Raw genomic sequence first — 20,813 nt, 5'->3', positions numbered from 1 at the left:
AAAATGAGGATACATTTTGGTCCAAACACAGAGGAAGGATCTTTGTTATGTAGCAGTGTTCTTGCTTTTCATCTGGGTGTCTGAGAAGATGGCCCTAAATCCTAAAAACTTACTGTAACAATGCTGACAGAAGATGAACATAATGCCTTTTAGAAAAGGAGGGTATTAGGAACAAGAAGATAATGAAGCCATTTCTGATTGGTAGGAGAGAGCTTCTGCCTTAGATTCATGATTTTTGCTTCCACTTTTCTTCTTCCTCAAGACTCTCTAGCTTTGTACCCCCCATTCCTGTTACATGTGGCATATGATTTTGGGAGGCACTGAGAAAATAGTAGCAGTACTGCTATTCCTGCCTGATGAATTCATGCAGCTTACCACCTGCTTCCTGTTTCTGAGATACCATGGAGGAGTGATCAACAGGAAGAGAGATTGTTTTTTTGAGCAAATGTTTTCCTGGCAAACTGCACAAAGCCTGTGTATGTTGCTCCGTGGAGCTCATAAGTAAGCTTTTCATTTTATCCTCTTGTGTGGAATCTGCATGCTTCCTCTGGAGGAAACTAACATCCTTTTATACCTATGTTTCTCCATCAGTAAGAGATGAATCCTTTTTCAAATGGAAATGTTCTGTTTACAGCTAGGAGAAGAAATTCCTAGGTCGTTATAATGTTTTTCATAAAACTACAAAACTGATCCTTCCAGTTCTGTTGTGTATTTATCTGATCTCCTGGAGGCAGAGTTAAGAGTAGTAATATTACCCTTTCTTCTTCATTTTATTCACTTAATGCTCTGATATTGCTCAGCACCACTGAGCAATGTCCCTTTTCCTCCTGCATGCTCACAAGCCCTGTAGCAGCAGTAGTCCATCCCTCACATATTATGGAAGACTAAAATTTAACTTTTTTTCCGTTAGTACAGAGGCAATTATTTGCAGGTTTAAGCTGTTCCATATAGAATTTTCAAGCATGTGTTCCATTTATGTGTGGTTCAGTACAAAAGGGCACTGTTAGCTAAAGCATCTGTTGTTAATGTGGCTGAAACTACACATTGTTAAAAGATGTTTCAATAATGTTACATAAGAAAGATCTATAAAGTGATACAAAAACCGATTTATTTACTTACTTGCACTTAGGCTGTTAGCTAAGTTAAATTAACAACTTAAAATTATTAAATTTATATCTTTTATATATAAATATATAATCATAGTAAGTTATGGCTATAAAGCAATTGCATTTTTTAAGTTTAATACTTAAAAATTATACTGCAGTGAGTCTAGGGTAATAATGAAAAGAAAGGAATATGCCTCCAAATAAAACTTTTGTCTCTGGACACTAAATGTTATGTCATTATGAACTGACATGGTATTTATTGGTGTATTTTTCTCTTCTGAGTGCTGTCATATTTCTTTTTATAAAAACTGAAGTCCAGAGTTCTTCAGCTTCATTAGAAAGTACACCTTTACTGAGAGAAAGTGTAAGTATTCTACAGTTGTTATTTAAAGTAGTGAAAATACATATCCATTTTAAAACAAAAAATGTATTTGTTAGTCAGATTTGCTAGGATTTATAGTAGGCTGCAAAAAACAACATAAATATGTACTGATTGTATCTTAATCTGTGGATCTTGGCAACAGAAGAGGTATTTCCAATTGTTCTTTCTTGTTTGTCATCTTTAGACAGCTCAGAAAGTCCTTCTTCATGATGATGGAGACTATAAAAAGAGTGTATTACTTTCTTATATGGGAGGAAGCAATTTCAGTTAAAGGTTAGCTGTAAAGCTCTGAGGGTGCTTAGGTGAAAGGCCAGGTTTTTGCCACATTGCAGAGCCAGGAGACTCTCAAGAGTTGCTGACTGTCATCATCAGCTGTGGCACAGGCTGAAGGCCAGTGGGGGGTATCAGATTGGCTGTTGCTCTTTAGGGAGCCCAAAGTATGCAAGGAGAGCTGGAGAACCATTGGTTCCTCCTACCATTGTACCTTACAATGTACAATGTACCTTACATTGATCTTAGAGGTCAGTGCTCAGTGGCTACCTGAACAGAGAGCCCTGAGAGTGTTCTCAGGCTGTGCTCAGTGCTCACTAGAGGTTCCAGTCTACCAGACTGAATCACAGAAGATGCTTTAAGAAATTGCACATTTTAAGGAATCAAACTTAACTAAATTTGCTTGAAAATTCATGGTTTTTTTCAGTCTATTAATGTTTCTGAAGAGACCACTGAGGACTCATGGGAGAACAAACTTTCTCCAGCAAAAAGGAGACTCGTGTAAGTCGCTAACAGTTCCTTTGCTGGTGCATAGAAAGTAGCCAGAGAAAGCAGTTAAACATAGTGTAAGAGAAGAATTTGTGTCCTGTGGTTTCCTAACAAAGCCACACACTAATAAATAACAGGTTTTTACATACTAGTATAGTGTTCAATAGCATAGTATAGTATAGTTGCACAACTATTTAGATGATTCCATTGGCACTGTTGAGTGTGCCTAACCTTACCTATTAAGTATTAGGTACTACTGTGAAAAATATAATTGGGCAAAGTAAGTAACAATATCAACTCAGTCATTACAGAGCTGGGTTAGGAAGACTGTGCTAATGACATGTTTCCAGGTGTGGTTTCCAAGTGAATACACCTGGAGAAGGCATGGCAGTATGGTAAGGAGACACTAAAAGTGCTCCAAAGTGGAAGCAAGCTAACAAGAAGCTAGTGTGGGGAGTGGAGACTGCCAAGAGCACAGCAATCTGGAGATGGAGAAGGGGACTGAAGAGGCAATGATCCTGGGAAGTTATAAAGAATATATAGATTGCAGCCCAAAGGTGGGGTGGGAGCATTTTTAATTGAACTTTTGTTTGCTGTCCCCTAGCTCTGCTTTTAAGAAATCTTAGTTACTTAATTTCCCATGTCATTAATCTAGATTGCTCGCTTTTGCAAGCAGGAATTGTCTGTGTTGCTTGGCTACAAAGTAGAGGGAAACTATGTGAACCATTTCTCTACTAGAAAATAAAAATGTGCTAAAACATATTATTTTTATAGCTAGCAATTTTTATATGATGCACAGTTTTTACCTACAGTGCTGGGCTTACATGTGTGGTCTACTTCCTTAACTCATGCAAGGCTGTTTTCTCCAATTTTTGTTCTTTTTAAAGAGGCTGTAGTCTGGCTGTAGTAGCTGGAATACTCTATGGTTCCAGTTTTGTACCAGTACTTTACATCAAGGACCATGGAAGAAGAAATGAAACTGTATACGCAGGAGCAAGTCAGTTTGGTAAAGGCAAATAGATCACTTCTACTTCATTTCATCATTCAGTGTTCTCATGCTTTTTTGAAGGCATAGGATAAAATTCTTGATATGCCTGAAAATGCACCATGATGATTTATCAGTTCTGCACTACTTTAGATGTTGCCATAATCATTGCCCTAGCACTCCTTCTTTCTTGGAGGCAAGTTACACCATGAAAAACACTGAAAAATAACCCAAAGACTACCATGCTTAACTCACAGGTATGTTTCTGAAGGCATTAAGTGCTAGCATTCTCAAATAACAGAGTTTGTATGAGTGGAGAATGAGTTAAACAAGGGTACAAGCTTGCCAGTTGCCAACAGCAATAAAGGGAGCTATGATTGATCATAACTGATGAAGAGAACAGATATGTAACAACATAAGTAATTAAAACCATGGGTTTTTTTAATTGAAATGGTTTAACATAAGCCTAATTGCCATTTTCAAACAACATTCCCCCAAAAACATTTATAACCAAATAACATTTGGGTTTTACTCTATCGGGTAACGCCTGCAGCACCTTAAGAGCAAAGTACCTCTGAGAACACATAATGTTGCCATTGTCATATACAATTTCTCTTGAATACTGCAACTATGTATTCCCCAGGCAGGCAGAACAGATGTTATCATTACCATAGCTGCCTTTCCTGTTGAGAAATTACAACTCCAAGGAGACAAGGATCACCTTGCTGCATGCTTCTGCTTTATCATGTTGGAAATACTCTGTTAGCATGTACAAAAGCCATAATGGATTTGTTATTGTTCATAATTATAGTGTTCAAAATTCTGATTCATCCTTCAAGATTGAAAAAGGACAAAACTGAGCTATATTTAACTTACATGGTCTGTGCAGTTGTCTTGCCCTTAAATGTACAGAACAAAACAAGGATACAGGAATACAGGAATATAATTACAACCTCTTGACCATCTACAATTATGTAAAATCCCCACCCCAGTTCTGTAGCCTCACCTGAAGATTTTCTCAAGGTTTTATTAAATTAATTCAGGAATATGTAATAGAGTTCTGAAAATAATGGCTCATAGAAATGCTTATAAGCCTGTAATAAGCACAGCATCTAGTTCATGTTTAATAGGTGTCACTGATTGTATGCATCCTCAGTTAGATTGGCAGCTGTGTTCTACACAATGAGATTTGAATTTGAATTCTTAGGAGTTGCACCTTTATGCATTTTTGTCAGCATGAATGTTATCAGTGAAAATAATTTTGTTAAAATTCATAACTGGTTTTTTTACAAACTAAATCTCTTTCAGATTTAGATTATGTTTTTGCACACTTCAGTGGAATATTTCTTACAAGTACCATCTACTTTTTGATCTACTGTGCAGTCAGGAAAAATAAGCCTTATGTTTATCCCCAGGCCATATTACCAGGTATGACTGTTTTTTAAATTAGCAATTCATTTCAGCTACTTCTTTGGACCATTTTGCAGTGATTGGTTCAAGTTGGAATTGTGGTTCACCTTTCCAGCATCTTCATTTGATTTCTTGTCTCTTTTGAAAGAACACTTCTATTAGGTTAATTAATTAAGGAGATGGTGATAACTTTTGTTCTAATCTGAGACTAGAACAAAGTGACATTGCAGATTTTCAAAAACTGATTGCCAGAGTGGAGAGCACATTGCCCAGAAAATAATGAACTTTAATTAATTTGCTTTAATTAATTTAATTCAGTTGGAGTAGCTGATTTTTATCCTTTGAGCATTGCTTTGGTTTGCCAGAGCCAGCTCGTTAAAGTAGTTAACATACTAAAATACATATATACAATTGCTTTATTATGCTATAAGTATAAAACTGCTGCCTGTACCTTGCTATGCATGTTTTTGATTAGGATTTATTTTTTCAAGGGTTTGTTTCTGGTGTGCTCTGGGCAATAGCCAATTGCTGCTGGTTCCTGGCCAATCACTATCTCAGTGCTGTCGTCAGCTTTCCAATAATTACTGCAGTAAGTATATAAAAAAATAAAATCTCTAACTAGAATTAAAAGTGATTGGGTTTTTTACCCTTCTGTTTTTGGAATTGAGTTGAAATTATGAAGGATCTAGAGCATTTTTAGTCGAAAGTATACAGTGCATCCTCTGCTTGTCTGCACTAGTCTTTGGATTTTTAGGAGTATGAATGATTGTGACAAGCACCATCTTGGTCAATGTCAAGCATAAGAAAAACCAGAAGACTTGAGAATGGGAGTCTTTAGGTTATCCAAAAGCCAAAGCTTTGTAAACAGAATTATATCAATATTAACTATTTAATTGAATTAAAAGATTCAAAAGAAGAATTATTATATGCTTTCATCCCAGGAAGTGCATTTTTGTCATCCAGATGTTTTTGAATTTGTGAATTTATCCCCTAGTAGTCATTTTGCTTGGTTTAGTCAAGCATTTTTTCTTTTTACAGTTCTTGAACCAACAGAAGAGATTATGTACTACTGAAAACAATGTTCTTATGCAAATGTGTGGAAAATAGGTTGGCCTGTTATGTCTCTGTTTTATTCCAGTTTATGATGTACCTTTAAAGCATAAATTCCAATTACTAGGTAAAAGTAAACTCTTTTTGCATTTACTCTCTTGACACTCTACTAGTTGGTTACGCAAAGGTGGCAAATGAGAGTTAATATTTATTAAGACCAAAGTTTTGCTTAACAGCTGTATTTTGGAAGCAAACTAATGAAACAACTTTAATAGATTAAGCTCTGCCTCAAGATGCAGTAAGTCAAAATATACTCTGCAGTATGCAATGAAAAAAAAAAAAAAACCAACTTGGGATCATTCTAATTAGAAATTGAAGGATTAATGGAAAGCAGCTTTTGTAATTTAGTTATCAGTATGCCTAAAGGGCAAGGATGTAAAATCACAAAATGAAAAATGTAGGGACAACACTGATGAGAAACTGCCTATCTGGACCACAGCTTCAGAACTGCTGCTTTATTTCATGCTGGGGAAAATTTTTGGAGTGGTATGCATCACATCCCTTTAACACTTTGTTCCATTTTTTAAAGTGCATTCCTCTCACAGTACACATTATCTAGAAAGTGAAATAACCCCTCAAATAATAGTTGGCAGTGTCACTAGGAAACAGCACCCACACATACATTCAGCATGAGACACTGTTTGCTGTCTGTATCTGTGTCCCATCAGCTGCATTGAGGATGAAGAGAGGAAGGTCACTGGCCGAACATCTGTCAAGTGTTTCTCAGAACAGCTCTAATGGGAAGCATTAACAGAGCCAGTTTTTGCTTTATATTCAGATATTTTCTCATCAGAGATGAAAATTCAGATCATTGCTCCCTTCCTCTACAACAACATCATGGAAAATCAGGAGTTTCCCTGAGCTGTGTGCCTGGCTGGCTTTGTGCTTTGTCCAGATGCCAGCTATACAGGAAATACATCTATGTTTCAATCTCTTGATAATCATATTGAGCGATAAAATCAAACTTTGTCCAATAGTTAGTCATGCTAATAAAGGAAATGTTAGGAAACATTGAGAACTCTAATTTGGACTAAAGTGAGGCATGTTATTTGGAGTCTACTGAAAGAGCATGTAACATCTGGAGCAGACTCCATAGTGTAAATTAGAAAGAAATTATGCCTACTGCAAAAAAAAACAGCAGTTTCTTGACTCTTTAACCCTACCTGAAGTTTTTATTATATCTTACTTAGTAGATATTTCAGTGATGTTTATGCTTTTGTCATGAGTGCTTTATCTATACAGAATGGAAAGACCTAAACATGTTATCTAGACAAAATTCAACCATCCTGAGAGTAGTAATGAGAAGGAGTAAATTTTAATGAAATGCTGTAACGTATAAATTAACCTTGTTCTTTAGGGTCCTGGCCTTGTTGCTGCAATGTGGGGAGTCCTTGTATTTAAGGAAATCAAGGTAATGTAATTAGGTCTCTTGCCTAATATCTCTTGCTTGCCTCTAGCTCTAGAAACAGCATGACATGGTATACAGCTGTATCTCAGATTTCTCCTCCTTGCAAGTATTGCATTATGAAACTGAAAGTGATATCATGCAATATTAAGTTTTCAAAGAAACCTGAAGAACTGTGAACAATTTTTACAGGAATGAAGATTTTAGTTCCATAACTGTATGACGAGCAGTGGATGTAAATGAAGACTGTAGCAGAGCCAGGAGGCTGGATGCCAGGCACTGCTTGTGGGGCAGGGGAATGAGCAGTTGTCCCAATAACATACCAGCAAGTAGATTACATTTTAGGGTCAGGTTCAACAAAGGATGTAAAAATGCAACAGGTTAATTGACCTTTGTAATTACAGTATAATGTAAAGATCTTAAATTGATACAGCAGTGGTGGTCTACAACAAGCTAACTTACTGGATTTTAACATGCAGGGCAGAAGTAATTTTCTAGTGGAATTTGAAGCACTGAATGCTAGCAGCGTGATACCAGATTCTTTTTGTCAATCTATCCAGGATCCATAGGTCCCTAACTTGATATTGAAGATGATCTTTCCCAGTATTTTTGGTAACTATTCATTAGGCATCACTCAGTCTAGAGCTAGAAGTTCTTTGTCTCCCACTGCAGATTAGTGTTGCACCACAGTAGAAGATCATAAGTTTCACTATCCAAACCTTTGTAACTCTCTAAGCCTTTCATTCTTTTCATATAATCTCTGCCTAAATGAAACTTTGTACTTTTTTCTACTTTTTTTTCAAGTGGTACCAGTAATGACAAGATGATATTTTCCTTTTTCTCTTCTTTTGCCTATACAGGGATTGAAAAACTACATGTTACTGTCAGTATCGTTTTGCATCATTTTGGCTGGATCACTTTCCACAGCTTTTTCTAAAGTTTGAAAGGTCCTTCTGGACCAGTAGATGGTGCTAACGTTTAACTCAAGTAGAAAGACAGTGTTGGTAGATCACAATACATAATCATTTTCAAAATGTGTGTCCAACATTTACCCTAACTTGCTTCAGCCAAGTGTAAAATGAGAACATTTGGCATGAAAGAAAATCTGGAAATATTTGTGTCTGTTTTTCTTGGAATAGTAAGAAAATCAAAGGACTTTATTAATCAAAGCTAAATCATTTTATTGTTACTAATGATTAGTTTTTTTCATTCAGGTGCTAAACTTCATGTTATCATAAATTGCAGTTTACTATTGCAATGGTGGGTAGTGATTTTGGTTTTAGTCTATAATACTGTATGCATTTGCAAGCTGATTTGTTTATTAAAATATTTTCTTACTGACTTAAATATATGTCTTGAAATATTCCTTATGAAACTGATACACATGAAGAAAACAAAGCTTTTCTTTTATTTAGAAGCATTATTCTTGAAAATCATTATTTTACATATAAATGTTATCTTCCAGTCACTTCGGACTTGTGAAGGGAATAGAGTAAAAAGGGTGGAAAATAAATTACTTTTGTTTCACAACGTTTTCCATAACCACCACTAACAGGGACTGTTTATTTTCTTACTTCTGGCAGCTAATGTATGCAAAGCATGTTGTCTGAATCTTCCCTTAGTCTTTTCTTCAGTACATTAGACAACCCCAGCTCCTTCAGTCTTCCCTTGTAATTTCTGTTTGTCTTTCCTAGTAATAGAATAGTTGGGCTGGAAGGGACCTTAAAGATCATCTAGGTCCAGCCCCTCTGCCAAGGACAGGGATGAAATTCACTGGACCAGGTTGCTGAGAGCCCCATTCAACCAGACCTTGAACATTTGCAGAGATGATGCAGCAGCTGCTTCTCTGGACAGCCTATTCCAGTCTTTCACCATCATCTGAGTAAAGAATTTCATGCTAACATCTAATCTAAACCCAACCTTTTTCAGTATAAAACCATTGCCACTTGCTCTGTCACTGTCTGCCTGTACAAAAAGTCTCTCTCCCTCCTTTTTATATACCACCTTAAGCTTCTGGAAGGCTGCAATGAGGTTTCATTGAAGCCTTTTTCATGCTGGTATCTCACTAAGTGGACTAGGTCTGTGCAGAATACCAAAACATGGCAGTCAGGCTACAGTCTCAAAAACCAAGAGCAGCAGTAAGATTATGGGTGGTTTTCCCCATCCAGTTTGCAAGCTCTGTTGATAGTTACACATCACAGCTTTTTGCCATCGTGGCTTGATATTGTTAAACGTGTTCAGACTGCAATCATAATTTCTCCTTTCTCCCTTCCACCTTTGTCTGTCCTGCACCAGATTTGATCTTAGAACTGCTACTCAACCTGCTTTTTCCCATCTTGTGTTGTTTATTCCTACCTGGGTGTCAAAACCTGGTGTATGACAGGCTTTTTCCCCTCGAAGGCATTTCTCTAATTTTAGTCTTTATGTTAGCCTTGTCCTTCAACAAGGCGGCAGCATTTTTCAGCCAAATGTCATGTGCAGATTTAATAAGTGTACTTTCTAATTTCTATAAATAATTAATGAAAATGCTGCATGATACTGACCTTTACTTACCTTTTGGTATCTATCTATCATTTTACTTTTCAGGGAACAATTGATTAACCTTTGAGTACAATTTTCCTATGTCTTGCACTGCTTTTTGTTTAGACTGCATTCGTGAGGCTTTTACATTACGTCTGATAGAACTGTTCAAGTCAAGGTACATGGTGTGTTCTACCCTAATACCTGACATTGAACAGAAGACTGGTCATTTTTTTTTGACCCAGGTCAAGCACAATTTCTCCTTGACAGATGCTTGACTATTACTTACCTAGCCATTATTCTATTGACTCAGACAAGGAAAAGTAATACATTCAGGTAAAAAAAAAAAAATCAAAAATGTTTTTGAAATAACTTGGAATTAAATGGAACATTTATTAATTTCCTTTATTCTGTTTAGTTTCTTAAAGATCACAGTCTTAAGGATTCTCTTCTTAAATATTCCAGGAATATAGTCCATTTCAGAGAGTTGCTGATAGACAAAGAGTTGGCAAAACCAAAATACAATATCCTCAGGCTCCTCAGATTTACAGATATGCTTTGATAAGGCGGTGAGGTCTGTACTCTTCACTAGTTTATGTACAGTAAATTAGTAATGCCTCGGTCCCGCTCCCTAGGAGGTGCAGAGGCAGCAGCAGGACAACTTGCCTTGGGCAAGCAGGTGACAGGGGCAGAGGGGCAGGTCCCTGCCCTGCACAGCCCCTGTTGCCCCCCCAGCCCCTCCCCTGGCCAGCAGGAAGCTGCACTCTCAGTGAGCTGTGAACTCTGCAAGGAACGTCCCTCCTGCTTCAGGAGTGCCAGTGTCCCTGCATGGAGAATGGCCAGTGCTGGTTTTCCAGCCACACTGGGCTGGGTCCATCTCAGGAGCAGCATGGATGCAGGCATGCTATCAGAGTTTTGAAACTCAGGGGCTTCATGGTGTCTAGAGTTATGATCACTTTAGGTAAAGAAATATCACTTTTAGATTAAGAAAATAAACTTGGGTGCAATATTCCATGCTGAACTAGCATATGGGAGGTGTGATACACCTCACGTTCTGTATGTCATCTCTTTAACAGCCATGATTTTAAAGGCTTAGGATATTAGATTTACCACAGGAAAAAAAATCCCAACCAAACCAGTAACCAAAGGGGTTTTGTTCTCCACAAATAAACATGAACTCAGCTCAGCTATGGAGAAGGCAGGTGTTCCTGTGGCTGCCATGATTTCCATGACCATGAGAGGCAGAACTATAGAACTTCCACCCTTTCTGCTCTCCCTTTCCCCCATCCTCCACACATTCTCTGGGATAAATGATCTTACAGCCTCTGCTGTCTCTCTTGAGGGATGCTGTTAACTTCTAATATGGGAACAGCATCCATCTACTGGATATGATTACAGGAAACAGTTAAATCTTCCAGGGCAGGAGCACCTTTGCATTTCCTCATTTTTGTACAAGATCACTGGCTTTCTGAAAAAAATAACAAAAACCTGAGCTCCTGTCCATAGCAGCTGCCATGTAAATAAATGTTTGTAGTCTGATGCAGTTCTCCAGTCTATGTTGTAAATCTATCAGATGTGCAGACTTAATTGCTGACTGCTAGGGTGTTAATTAGAATTCTTGCTTGTGACATCTCAAGTATGACCTTGATTAAAATTTTTTTAGAAGCTATTCTATTGTATTTGACTTGTTGACTGCAAGAAAAAAATCCCAACTCTTCCAGCACTTTTCTGTGAAAAATCTCATGTAGTTTTCCAAAACAGTTTTTGTGATGTTCACTTGGAATATGTTGTATAAATATTCCATTCATTTCTGAGATTTTCTTGGTCTTGATGTTTCCAGTTAGAAATAACACTGTTACTTCTTTCATGTGAGGATGCTGGATTAACAGCGTGTTTATACATCTAGTTGTACAAAACAGTCTGGCAATAACAGAGTTTAGTAAGAGAAAATTCTACAGCTAATACAAATTGTCATGGTTCTGTTTGTACCAACATGTTTTTGTATAAATAGAAGAATCACATCTCTTGGAGAAAATTAAACTTTCAAATAATTGTTTATGCCTGTTTAACAACTTTTAAGAATATACTTGAGTTTGCTTAAAGAATTTTTCTGGTAATACTTAGAGGCAAAGTAACCTTTAAAATACAGGTAAACTGGGAGTTTCTTAGGATTTTTGTGCAGTCTTGTGAACTGGGGAACTCAGTGTCATCTGTTTTTTAGATTTCTCTTACCTGTTTATTTCTTTCCCTAAGTTTATTATCAATACTTTGAGGCTCACTGCCCTTCCAGAATTTTCTTCCTTCATATTCTTAGTATAAATGATTGTACCTGGAAAAATAATTTAAATACAGTTGTTCCTGTCTTTAAATGTAAACAGTGAAAACTATTTTTATTCCTATATAAATTTTATTTATATAATAATTTTCCTTTCCAACTGATTTTCAGGGTAGAGTAAATACTATTTCAACTGCCTGACCTGATTGTTGAGCTTTCTTGCATCTGGCCTGAAAATAAAATGTAAATTAAGATGATGCGCGCTTACAATTTTTGTCTGTTTTCTTTTCATTTTGACCTTGTTTTCAAACAGAAAACTGATGTTTAATGCCCTATTCCATAATTACTGAATGACTAATGCATTCCACTTTCCTTTAGCTATATGTAATGCTGATAGATAATGACTGACTATGGAGCGCTTCATTTTAATTGCTGAAGTGGTGATTCTTACATTCTTCATGCTTATCATAAAACATTTTTAAAAATCAAAAATATATTTAATTTTTAGTGGAAATACTGAACGGTTCATGTGTCTCTTTGTGCACCAAATGGCCTGTGTGTGAGTCTAACCTGAGAGAGGAAATAAAGGAAACAGGACCTGCTTTAGTTCTGCTGCTGTCAGTGATTCAGGCAGTCCTTGTGCAGGTAACTTGGCATGACCTCAGGTTTTGGTATTCATGTAGGAACCAATTCACTGGTCCCAACATAACCATACCTAGAGGTACATAAGTTATGTCCCACATCCTGGCATTTTTCGTGCTACAGGTCTTATAAAAACATTTCCTGCAGAACTGAAAAACAAACAGCTCCCAGGACTGGGAAGAGGTGGAGAGGGAGAGGCTTTTCACCTCACTACTTAATAAAATGAGAGAACTGGTGGCAGCAATTTTTCTGTGCCCCTTGGTTTGCTGCAGTGAGGGAAGCTGTCACAGCACTCAGCTAGTCTCACTGAGCCTGTAGGCAAACCTCAAAGGATGTTGTTCATTGACACCATTCAGGAATCAGAATAATAATGTTGCTATTTGTGGATAGAGGCTCGGGAGAGGAGCAGCTGTTCAGGAGTTGCAATGGTGACTCCTCCGCACCTCTATTTGTACAACTGAGCTTTGATCCCAGCCAACGAAGATCCCCGGGAGTACAAAGGCTCTTTGCAGATCCATCTTAGGAGAAGGGCTGATCTGGTCCTTAACTGGATAGCAGTGTTTCACATCAGGTAATGCTCTGACTCTGCACATATTTTCCAGTTGATTTTGTGCACAATTCAAAGGTTGGAACTTGTATAAAAGCATATCATAGCTTGTATTCCTTGAAGCATACCATGCTTGTCAAGTTCAAAGGAAATGGTTTAGACTGTTGGCTTGTCTTACTTCCAGATGTACTTGCAGTGAGCATGCATGACCTCATCATCAATTTCTGTTTCAGATGTTTGTGTCTAGCATTTTTGAGTGAAGTAGTTGAAATTCAGCCCATAAATCTAAATAGCATTTCTATCTAACTAAAGCTTTATGTGATTAAAAAATGGCCTTGTTTGGATGTGTCTAGAAGTTGGCAGCATAACACATTATGTGATGTTGGTAATGTAAACAACGAGATATTTATTACAAATAAATTAAGCACTTGCAACTTGTGACTTGCAACGTACATTGTATTTTCTGGACTTTTGAGAGGCTAATCACCACAAAGTTTCTGCTTGTACTCCAGTTTTGCAGTTTTGCAGTTTCCAGTTTTGCAAACGTTGAAGTAAAATGCTTGTCTTTTTTTCTTCTTCATTGATTACACTGATTGTAGTTAAGAGCCAGATGTATTCTTTTTCTTAACTTAGTGGGCAACAGTTGATTCAATAAAGCAACAGAGAATTTCACAAAAAGGATAACCTGAACTATGTAAGTGTATTCCTCTATTGGACTGGTGATATCATACCACGCTGTTCTTTAGCAGATCACACCTTTTCATGCTTTTATTTGGTAATTGTCACATCCCTGGCATTTCCTTTTTTTGCAGGAAATAGTGGTAATCCAGTTAGACTGATCCAATTAATAAACTTCTGCTATTGAATCTGGATTTCACTCATTGTTCTCATTATGTGGGTCAAGTTGATTAAAGATTATCCCAGTACCCAGCTGTTTGCTACTAACAGACACCTTGCAATGAAACCAATGGATAATAGGATTGTGAGCTTATAGGCAAAAAATCAGCTACATTAACTTTCTTCACTGTGAAGAGGTCACCTGAGGAAATTCTGGGGGGTGGGGAATAGCACTTTAACCTAGCATATTATGTCCCTGCTACTTTTTATCTGATAGTTGGAACAGAATTGTTCTTTCCTAAAACTTTATTTTCCTCTTTGTTTTACTTTGGTGAGAAGATTTAGCTTAATTTTTTTCTTTTTTACCTGAAGCTAAGCACTTTGCAAACATCTGTAAATTTACTGTGCCCTGCTAGGCTTGCAAATTTATTTGCTGCTTGTCGTATTTAGTATAATTTCCATACCTTTATAGATAACATCTTGATTTTACTAGATATTCAGAATCCTGGCTGCTGTAAACACAGTTTTGCATATGATTTGTTTTTTATCAGCTATGCCTTACACGTTGCATATAAAATACTGTCTGCTGTTTATGGCTGGGGCTGTTTAAGGATGAGGTGCGTAAAGTTTCATAGTCTCAGTTTTAAGTCTTCACAAAGTGTCATTGTGATAACTGCAACTTTTGACACAAGAAAGTATCTTGTTTACTGGGCCTCCATGAAAAAAGCCCTGACCAGGATTTGGAGACCTCTTGCATTTTTTTCATGAGGAAGATCGAAAGGAGCACAGTTAGGCTCCAGCAAATTGATTTCTGTGTGACTGGAAGGCACAAAGAGCTGCCATGCCATGGAATTGCTTCTGAAAATTTAAAAGAATAAAGCACTTCAGCAAAACTGTTCCCCTCTTACATTAGTTTGTTATGTCTATGTACCTGTTGCTAGAAGCATTGGCTTTTAGATTAATGGCAACTTTCTGATGGAAAATTATATCAATATATCAGATTATATATCAATTATATCAATATATGAAATTTTAGGGCTACCATCAAAACATAGCAAGGAATATCACAGATTGAAGCAACCAAGTTATGTGTATCTGCAAATACCTAAAGGTTTAAATATCAATATATGTGTGTAGACATGTAGAGATACACTCTAAATTAGGTCCTTTCAGTTAAAAAAAGATCTGGGAGTTTTTGCAGGTAGCTACCTGAAAATGTCAATTCAGTGATTAACAGCAGCTAGCATGTTTGAAATTATTAAACACTAAGTGGGGAAATATCACTATGCCAGTGTATAGTTTCAACTCGCTGATCATTGAAATGCATGTTTAATGGATTTTTAAAAGTCATGCAGAAACAATACAATCTTCCCTTTTGCAGAATAATTCCTACTTGAAGTAGCGCATGACCCAGCCTGAATTATAGAACCAAAATGTCATAACAACATGTCCATATGCTAATAAGAAGAAACATGTTAATAGGGATTGATTAGTCACTATGGGTAATGCAAGAAAAACTGAACACTCAAGAAAGTTATTAGAAATGAGATTTGAAAGACAAAGGACTAACTTTTTCAAAGAAAGCATAACCAGTGTTTTGAAACATTCTCAGATTTAGTACCCATTAGTATTATAAATGGGTTCTGAGGCAATTAGTGAAAGATAAGGCCATTTCTGACTATCAGTCACTACAGCTGATATTAGTGGGACCTCTGGCTCCAGCCTTTAAGCCACCTGATTTCCAGAAAGAGCTATTTCATGACAGAAACTTTAGTTCCAGACATAACCATTCAAAAACAAGTATTTGCAGACTTCAGCTGTTCTACTGTGTATAGAGAGCATATGATATTAATTCCATGAAGATGATCATATAAATTCCATGGCCAGGCTAAACACATAAGCACCTTTTCAGTGTAATTTTTCAATAACTCTCATTATTAGGATATTTCCTAACAGTGCAAATGTCATGGGTAATACTGACCTCCAGTGCTTAAACTAGAACCTAAACTTTTATAATTTAAAATCTGTTTACACTGACCAAGAGCTTTAAACTACAAGTCAAAACTGTAGTAAAAACACTGAAATACTCCTTCTAACACAGAACTTTGCACAAAGCAGACGCTGTTTCCAACAGATGAGTATCATTCAGACTGTACTGGGCCTATGAAAGGTTACACTGTTTGTTTGCTTTGTATCTGCTGTCCTTGCTGTCCTGCTGCACAGCAATTTCTCCATGGAATGATGTGATCTCACTACAGGTGGGGACTACTTTTGATTAGGGGAGATTGTGTTTTTCCTTCAAGTTCTCTCCAGATATGTCACCATGGGTTGTATTCATTGTGACAACAAACACAAGGAAGAGGAAGTTAAAAGGCAGAACTCCCAAAGATAGTAAAATGGAAAATGTTAAGGAGAGATGATTTAGGAAAGCAGAAGGAACAAGCTAGTAGAAATTCATGTGATGAGAAATAGAAGCAGAACATTTATGTAGGACTTCCACTAGAAGGACTATGAGCTTTCAGTTAAGATGTGGCAGACAGACAGAAATTCCAGAAGTACAGATGACGGATCAAACCAAAAAGAAGATTGTCTTTCCAGTGCAGTAATAAAATTAAGAAGCAATGAAGTTACAATAACAGTTTCTGATTATGTGAGTTAAGGGGACTTTCAGCAACTCACTTTGGCATATTGAGCCAATTATACTTCTAATTTAGGGACTGTGGCATGTTTTAGCATAACTTTGTTCAGATAACAACTTGGAATCTGTCCCTTCCCGCCTTACACAGTGTAGTACCAGAGGCTGAAAGGAGCAGTCGTTCATTTTTATCTGAGAATGCTTTCAGTATTTCTCCCCAACTATTGCATTATGTCAGCAGCATAACTTATTTTCCTAGTTCCTCAAGTAATAATTCCATTATTTCTCTGTGTGATTTTTCTCAAAATAAACATGACTTGGCAAAAGTTTCCATTGTGTCTGCATTTGGAAATCTGTAGGCACTAAAGCTGGCTAATAATGTTTGAACATATTAGAGAAAGAGCATAGTAGAAAAGAAAAATAATGGTTTAGTCCCCTTATGACTACTTGAATGACTGTTAGAAGCAAATTCATTTAGAAAATGTTTCTTTGTATGCAACTAAAAACATGAGTCCCTAGTTAGGTCATATTTCTGTCAGTTCCATAAGGGAGATAAATGCTCTACTACTTTACCAGGAAAATAATCTTTCAGTTTAAAGTATAGTTCCTAACAAATTGTATTGAGCTGAGCATCCTGCTATCATTTTACTGATAAGGCAGTGTCTCATTTAGTTCCCCTAACATTATCATTTTTTAAAAAATAGCCTCAGGGAAGAAAATACTTCTGCTGGTGTTGTGATGTAAAATCTGGTTTTCGTATCTTTAAGTCTAGGCCCAGAGCCAGTATCTGGAAACAGGAAGTATGCATCTGTATACCAATGGTATTGATGCCATTTTGGAGGGATTATCTTATTTTTCAGAATCCACTTTGAAATGAGGTTTGAGAGCATGTCCTTCAGCTGGAGAAGTTTCACAAGAGGATCTGAGTGAGCGGTGTAACGAGCTCAGCAGTGGGTGGAATTGCAGCTGTCCAATGGTGTGCCCACAGAGCCTCTAATAAGAGTAGCTATGATGTGCCAGTCTTGACGGGAGAGTGAGTCAGGTGGACAAAATATGCATGCCCAACCTGTTCCTGCATTGTGGATTGAAGTGCAAGGGGAAGAAAAACAATTTCTTAAGAAAGGATATTCTCAGAAGCATCTTCACTGACAAGAAGCGAGGGAAAGGTAATTTTAAGGAGTAACAATGTGCTTTGGTGAGGAAATGATAAAAAAAAGTCTCTTAGTAGTCAGGATGATTTGTTCTTATTTTGGCCATACTGGTGTCTGTAAACATGTGCAGCTGCAGGGCAGAAGGGGTGACTGATGTGTCTCTCTCTGTAACCACACCCTTGTGCAGCAATGGCTTGTATTGAAGAAAGAAAATCTGAGTTATTCCTAGGATCACATATTCTGAGAAATATTAAAAAGATTTTTTTTTTATCATATTGCAGCAGGTATCAGAATAAACCATTTTTTCCCTTTTAAACATGGATAGAAAAAAACCCACTGATTACATAGCAATACTGTTATCATCATTGCTTTTTTAAACTCCCCTTTAATTCTTCTATACTTCTGCATTTTGCAAGATCAAGTAAATGTGGTTATCTCCTGAAACACTTATTCTATATTTTTAGTATAAAAATTTTCCTAGCAATTTCAAATACTGAATATTCAGAGAAATTGTCATCACCTGAGCTGAGCTATCAAATTGTTTTATAAGAATGATCCAAAACATCAGTAGGGTTTCTTTGGTTTGGGGGTTTTTTTTCATTTTTTTACATTTCCCATTTTTATTTATCTTCCTGTGGAATAAAATCTGAGAAAAAAAATATAGATGTGTATGCAGACTTGAAGCATAAATATACATATATAAAGAAGATGAACTTATTTTGCTACCTTAAAATTCACAGCAGTGAAAACATGCATAGCATCATTACAAATTCAGGACTGTCAGTTGTCATGAGAGGAGATTTCTAATGCAATTTTCTCAAAAATAAAAGTAAAATCAAAGATATGACAAACAACCATTGCAGATTGACATCCTGGGTTGCCTTATCACACTGAGGAAGAAAAATTATTCTGGCTTTTCTAGTAAGATAGAAAACCAACCTGAGGAGATTATGCTTGGACTGTTCAGTGCTAGGAAGAGGAAAGCTTTGGGCACTGTCCAAAGCAATGTATGTAGGAATGCATTTTTAAAATGCTTCTGCAGAGGAGGGTTATGTACCCCACCAGAAGACATGTTTAATCTGAATTTCTGCTCTTCAGCAGTGTGATCAATAAGCAAGTCAAACAAATAGAGAAAAGAAAAGAGTGTTGCTCATGGATGGTTTTGCTTTTCAGTCAGGTTGAACCAAGGTATCACTGCCTTGTAATGGTTTTGTGACATCTGCAAAAAATTGGGAAAGAAATACAAACATGCTATGAAACTTCAGTTTGAATGCAATAATAAAGGTTTGGGTTGGGGTTTTTTTGCATTTGATACAGTGGGGAGGTGGATGTGTGTATATGAATAAAACCTCTTCTAGCCCATAAAGAAATCCCCAGTTTAAGTTATTTATGTATCATTTTCATATTTTATTTTTTATACAAGAATATCTCCTTACAGCAAAGAATCAAAATGAAGAAGTAGGGAGGAAACTCATGTGCTGCAATGATTTGCTAAAACTCCTAAAGTGCCTAAACTTCAATGCAAGTAAAGAGAGTTGTTTTCATTATATGTCAAAAAAAAAAAATGTTTCTTGAGATACAAAAATGTTTGTGCTTAACTCATTCCAAAATACTGCTACAACTAGGAAAATTGTATCAAAGTCATGGTGATAGGAGAAAAAATGTTTCTGTAGAAGACTCAAATATTATTCTTACATCAAAGCATAGCAGATGCTGTAGATGAGTACAATATTTTCATATTCTAATAGTTTTATAAATAATATATATTTATTATTTTAGTTATGTAGGACTCACACCACTGGCTGGTACTTCCGCTTCTTGGATGTTTTTCCTGAAGGAAAACTGGTTCACAGCAGTACAAAATGGTCCAGTGTCAGAACACACAGGAATAGGTCTGAAATTATGAAAGCTGAGCAGTATGCCATGATGTACTTTAGGTAAATCTTGACAAGACTTAGTGGGGAAAGAAAGCTGTATCTCAGAAGGACTGTTCATTGCCATTCACCTAGGAGTCTAGGAAATCCACAATGTTGGCTTGGTAAGGTGATTAGCCATACTACCTGGGCAGAACTGAGAGTGTATCTTAAGATTTTGACTGATTTTTCTTCTAGGAAGCACAGGGGTAAAAAAAAAGAAGGAAAGAAAACTTTTTTTTTTATACAGAACACATTCAAAACCAATAGAAAAAATTGTTATTGCTGCTATTAGCTAACTAAGAAACTGAAACAAATGAAAGCTAACACATGAAAGAGAAAGTTCTTCAAATTTTTACTTTAGCAAAGAGAGCCACCTGCAAAAGAAAAGGCATTCCCAGGTAAAATATGAGCTAAAACTCAAAATTCCATCAGAAGAAGGATGTCTTAACTATTGAGCTTTAACATGCCCTTTCTCACCCAAAAAACATCTGTATACGTTAAGATGCTGGCTCTTGCTTGTAACCTTTTTCAAGTCATAGATTCCCAGATGTGTTCCTCTGCAGAATTTTCCAGTTCAATAACTTTCAAATTGTTTAGTTCCATATGAAACATGAATTTTAAATATGTGTAAATTAAAAGTGCTCTTACAGTGAAAAACATTTACTTCAGCAGATTCTCATGACTGGAACATGACCAATTATGAGAACAACAGCATTCTTGCTGAGAGTCTGCCTTAAATATCCGTATTTCTGATTTTCTAATCCGTTCATCTTCACTCAAAATTCACTTATATCATGAGCTAATCTTTTTGTTTGCTTGGTTTTGTTTCTAGGCACAGAGTTTGGATTAAGGTCATTCAAGAAGATGTAGGAGTTTAGGAGGACAAAAAAAGTGCGCTGGAGAAGTGTATGGGGTTTATTTAACTTAGGTACAAGTAGGGCTTTTAAAACACAGTGTTGTTTGTTGAGCTTCTAACTCTTTGACAGGAAAGCATTGCAAAATCACCTGTTGAGGAAACATCATTTTAAAGATGGAAGCTCATAATGCTAATATTAACAAAGAGGAAAATGTGTGGAATAATCCTTCTTACATGATTCAGGAGAAAGGAAACATTTCCTGGGGAAATATAAAGT

General features: G+C 36.5%; 1 protein-coding gene across 17 annotated transcripts in view; it reads left to right on the top strand.

Moving 5' to 3' along the window:
• Window positions 1–20,813, top strand: part of TMEM144 (transmembrane protein 144) — a 54,751-nt gene that overhangs the window by 6,577 nt on the left and 27,361 nt on the right. For 7 of the 17 annotated variants that reach the window (XM_023924881.2, XM_086891081.1, XM_086891083.1 and 4 more), the window contains 7 exons: window positions 1,389–1,470; window positions 2,186–2,259; window positions 3,135–3,253; window positions 4,541–4,660; window positions 5,134–5,231; window positions 7,110–7,163; window positions 8,018–8,504. In XM_023924881.2, coding sequence (XP_023780649.1) covers window positions 1,389–1,470; window positions 2,186–2,259; window positions 3,135–3,253; window positions 4,541–4,660; window positions 5,134–5,231; window positions 7,110–7,163; window positions 8,018–8,101 — 631 coding nt within the window. In that variant the 3' untranslated portion in view covers window positions 8,102–8,504. Of the gene's footprint in view, window positions 1–1,388; window positions 1,471–2,185; window positions 2,260–3,134; window positions 3,254–4,540; window positions 4,661–5,133; window positions 5,232–7,109; window positions 7,164–8,017; window positions 12,218–17,473; window positions 17,845–20,813 lie in introns of those variants that run through there. The other 10 variants (XM_086891087.1, XM_086891085.1, XM_086891086.1 and 7 more) reach the window with 4 other exon arrangements.

The sequence above is a fragment of the Cyanistes caeruleus genome, chromosome 5, assembly GCF_971803275.1.
Source record: "Cyanistes caeruleus chromosome 5, bCyaCae1.hap1.1, whole genome shotgun sequence".
Lineage (NCBI taxonomy): Eukaryota > Metazoa > Chordata > Aves > Passeriformes > Paridae > Cyanistes > Cyanistes caeruleus.
This window is presented reverse-complemented; position numbering and strand designations above follow the sequence as displayed.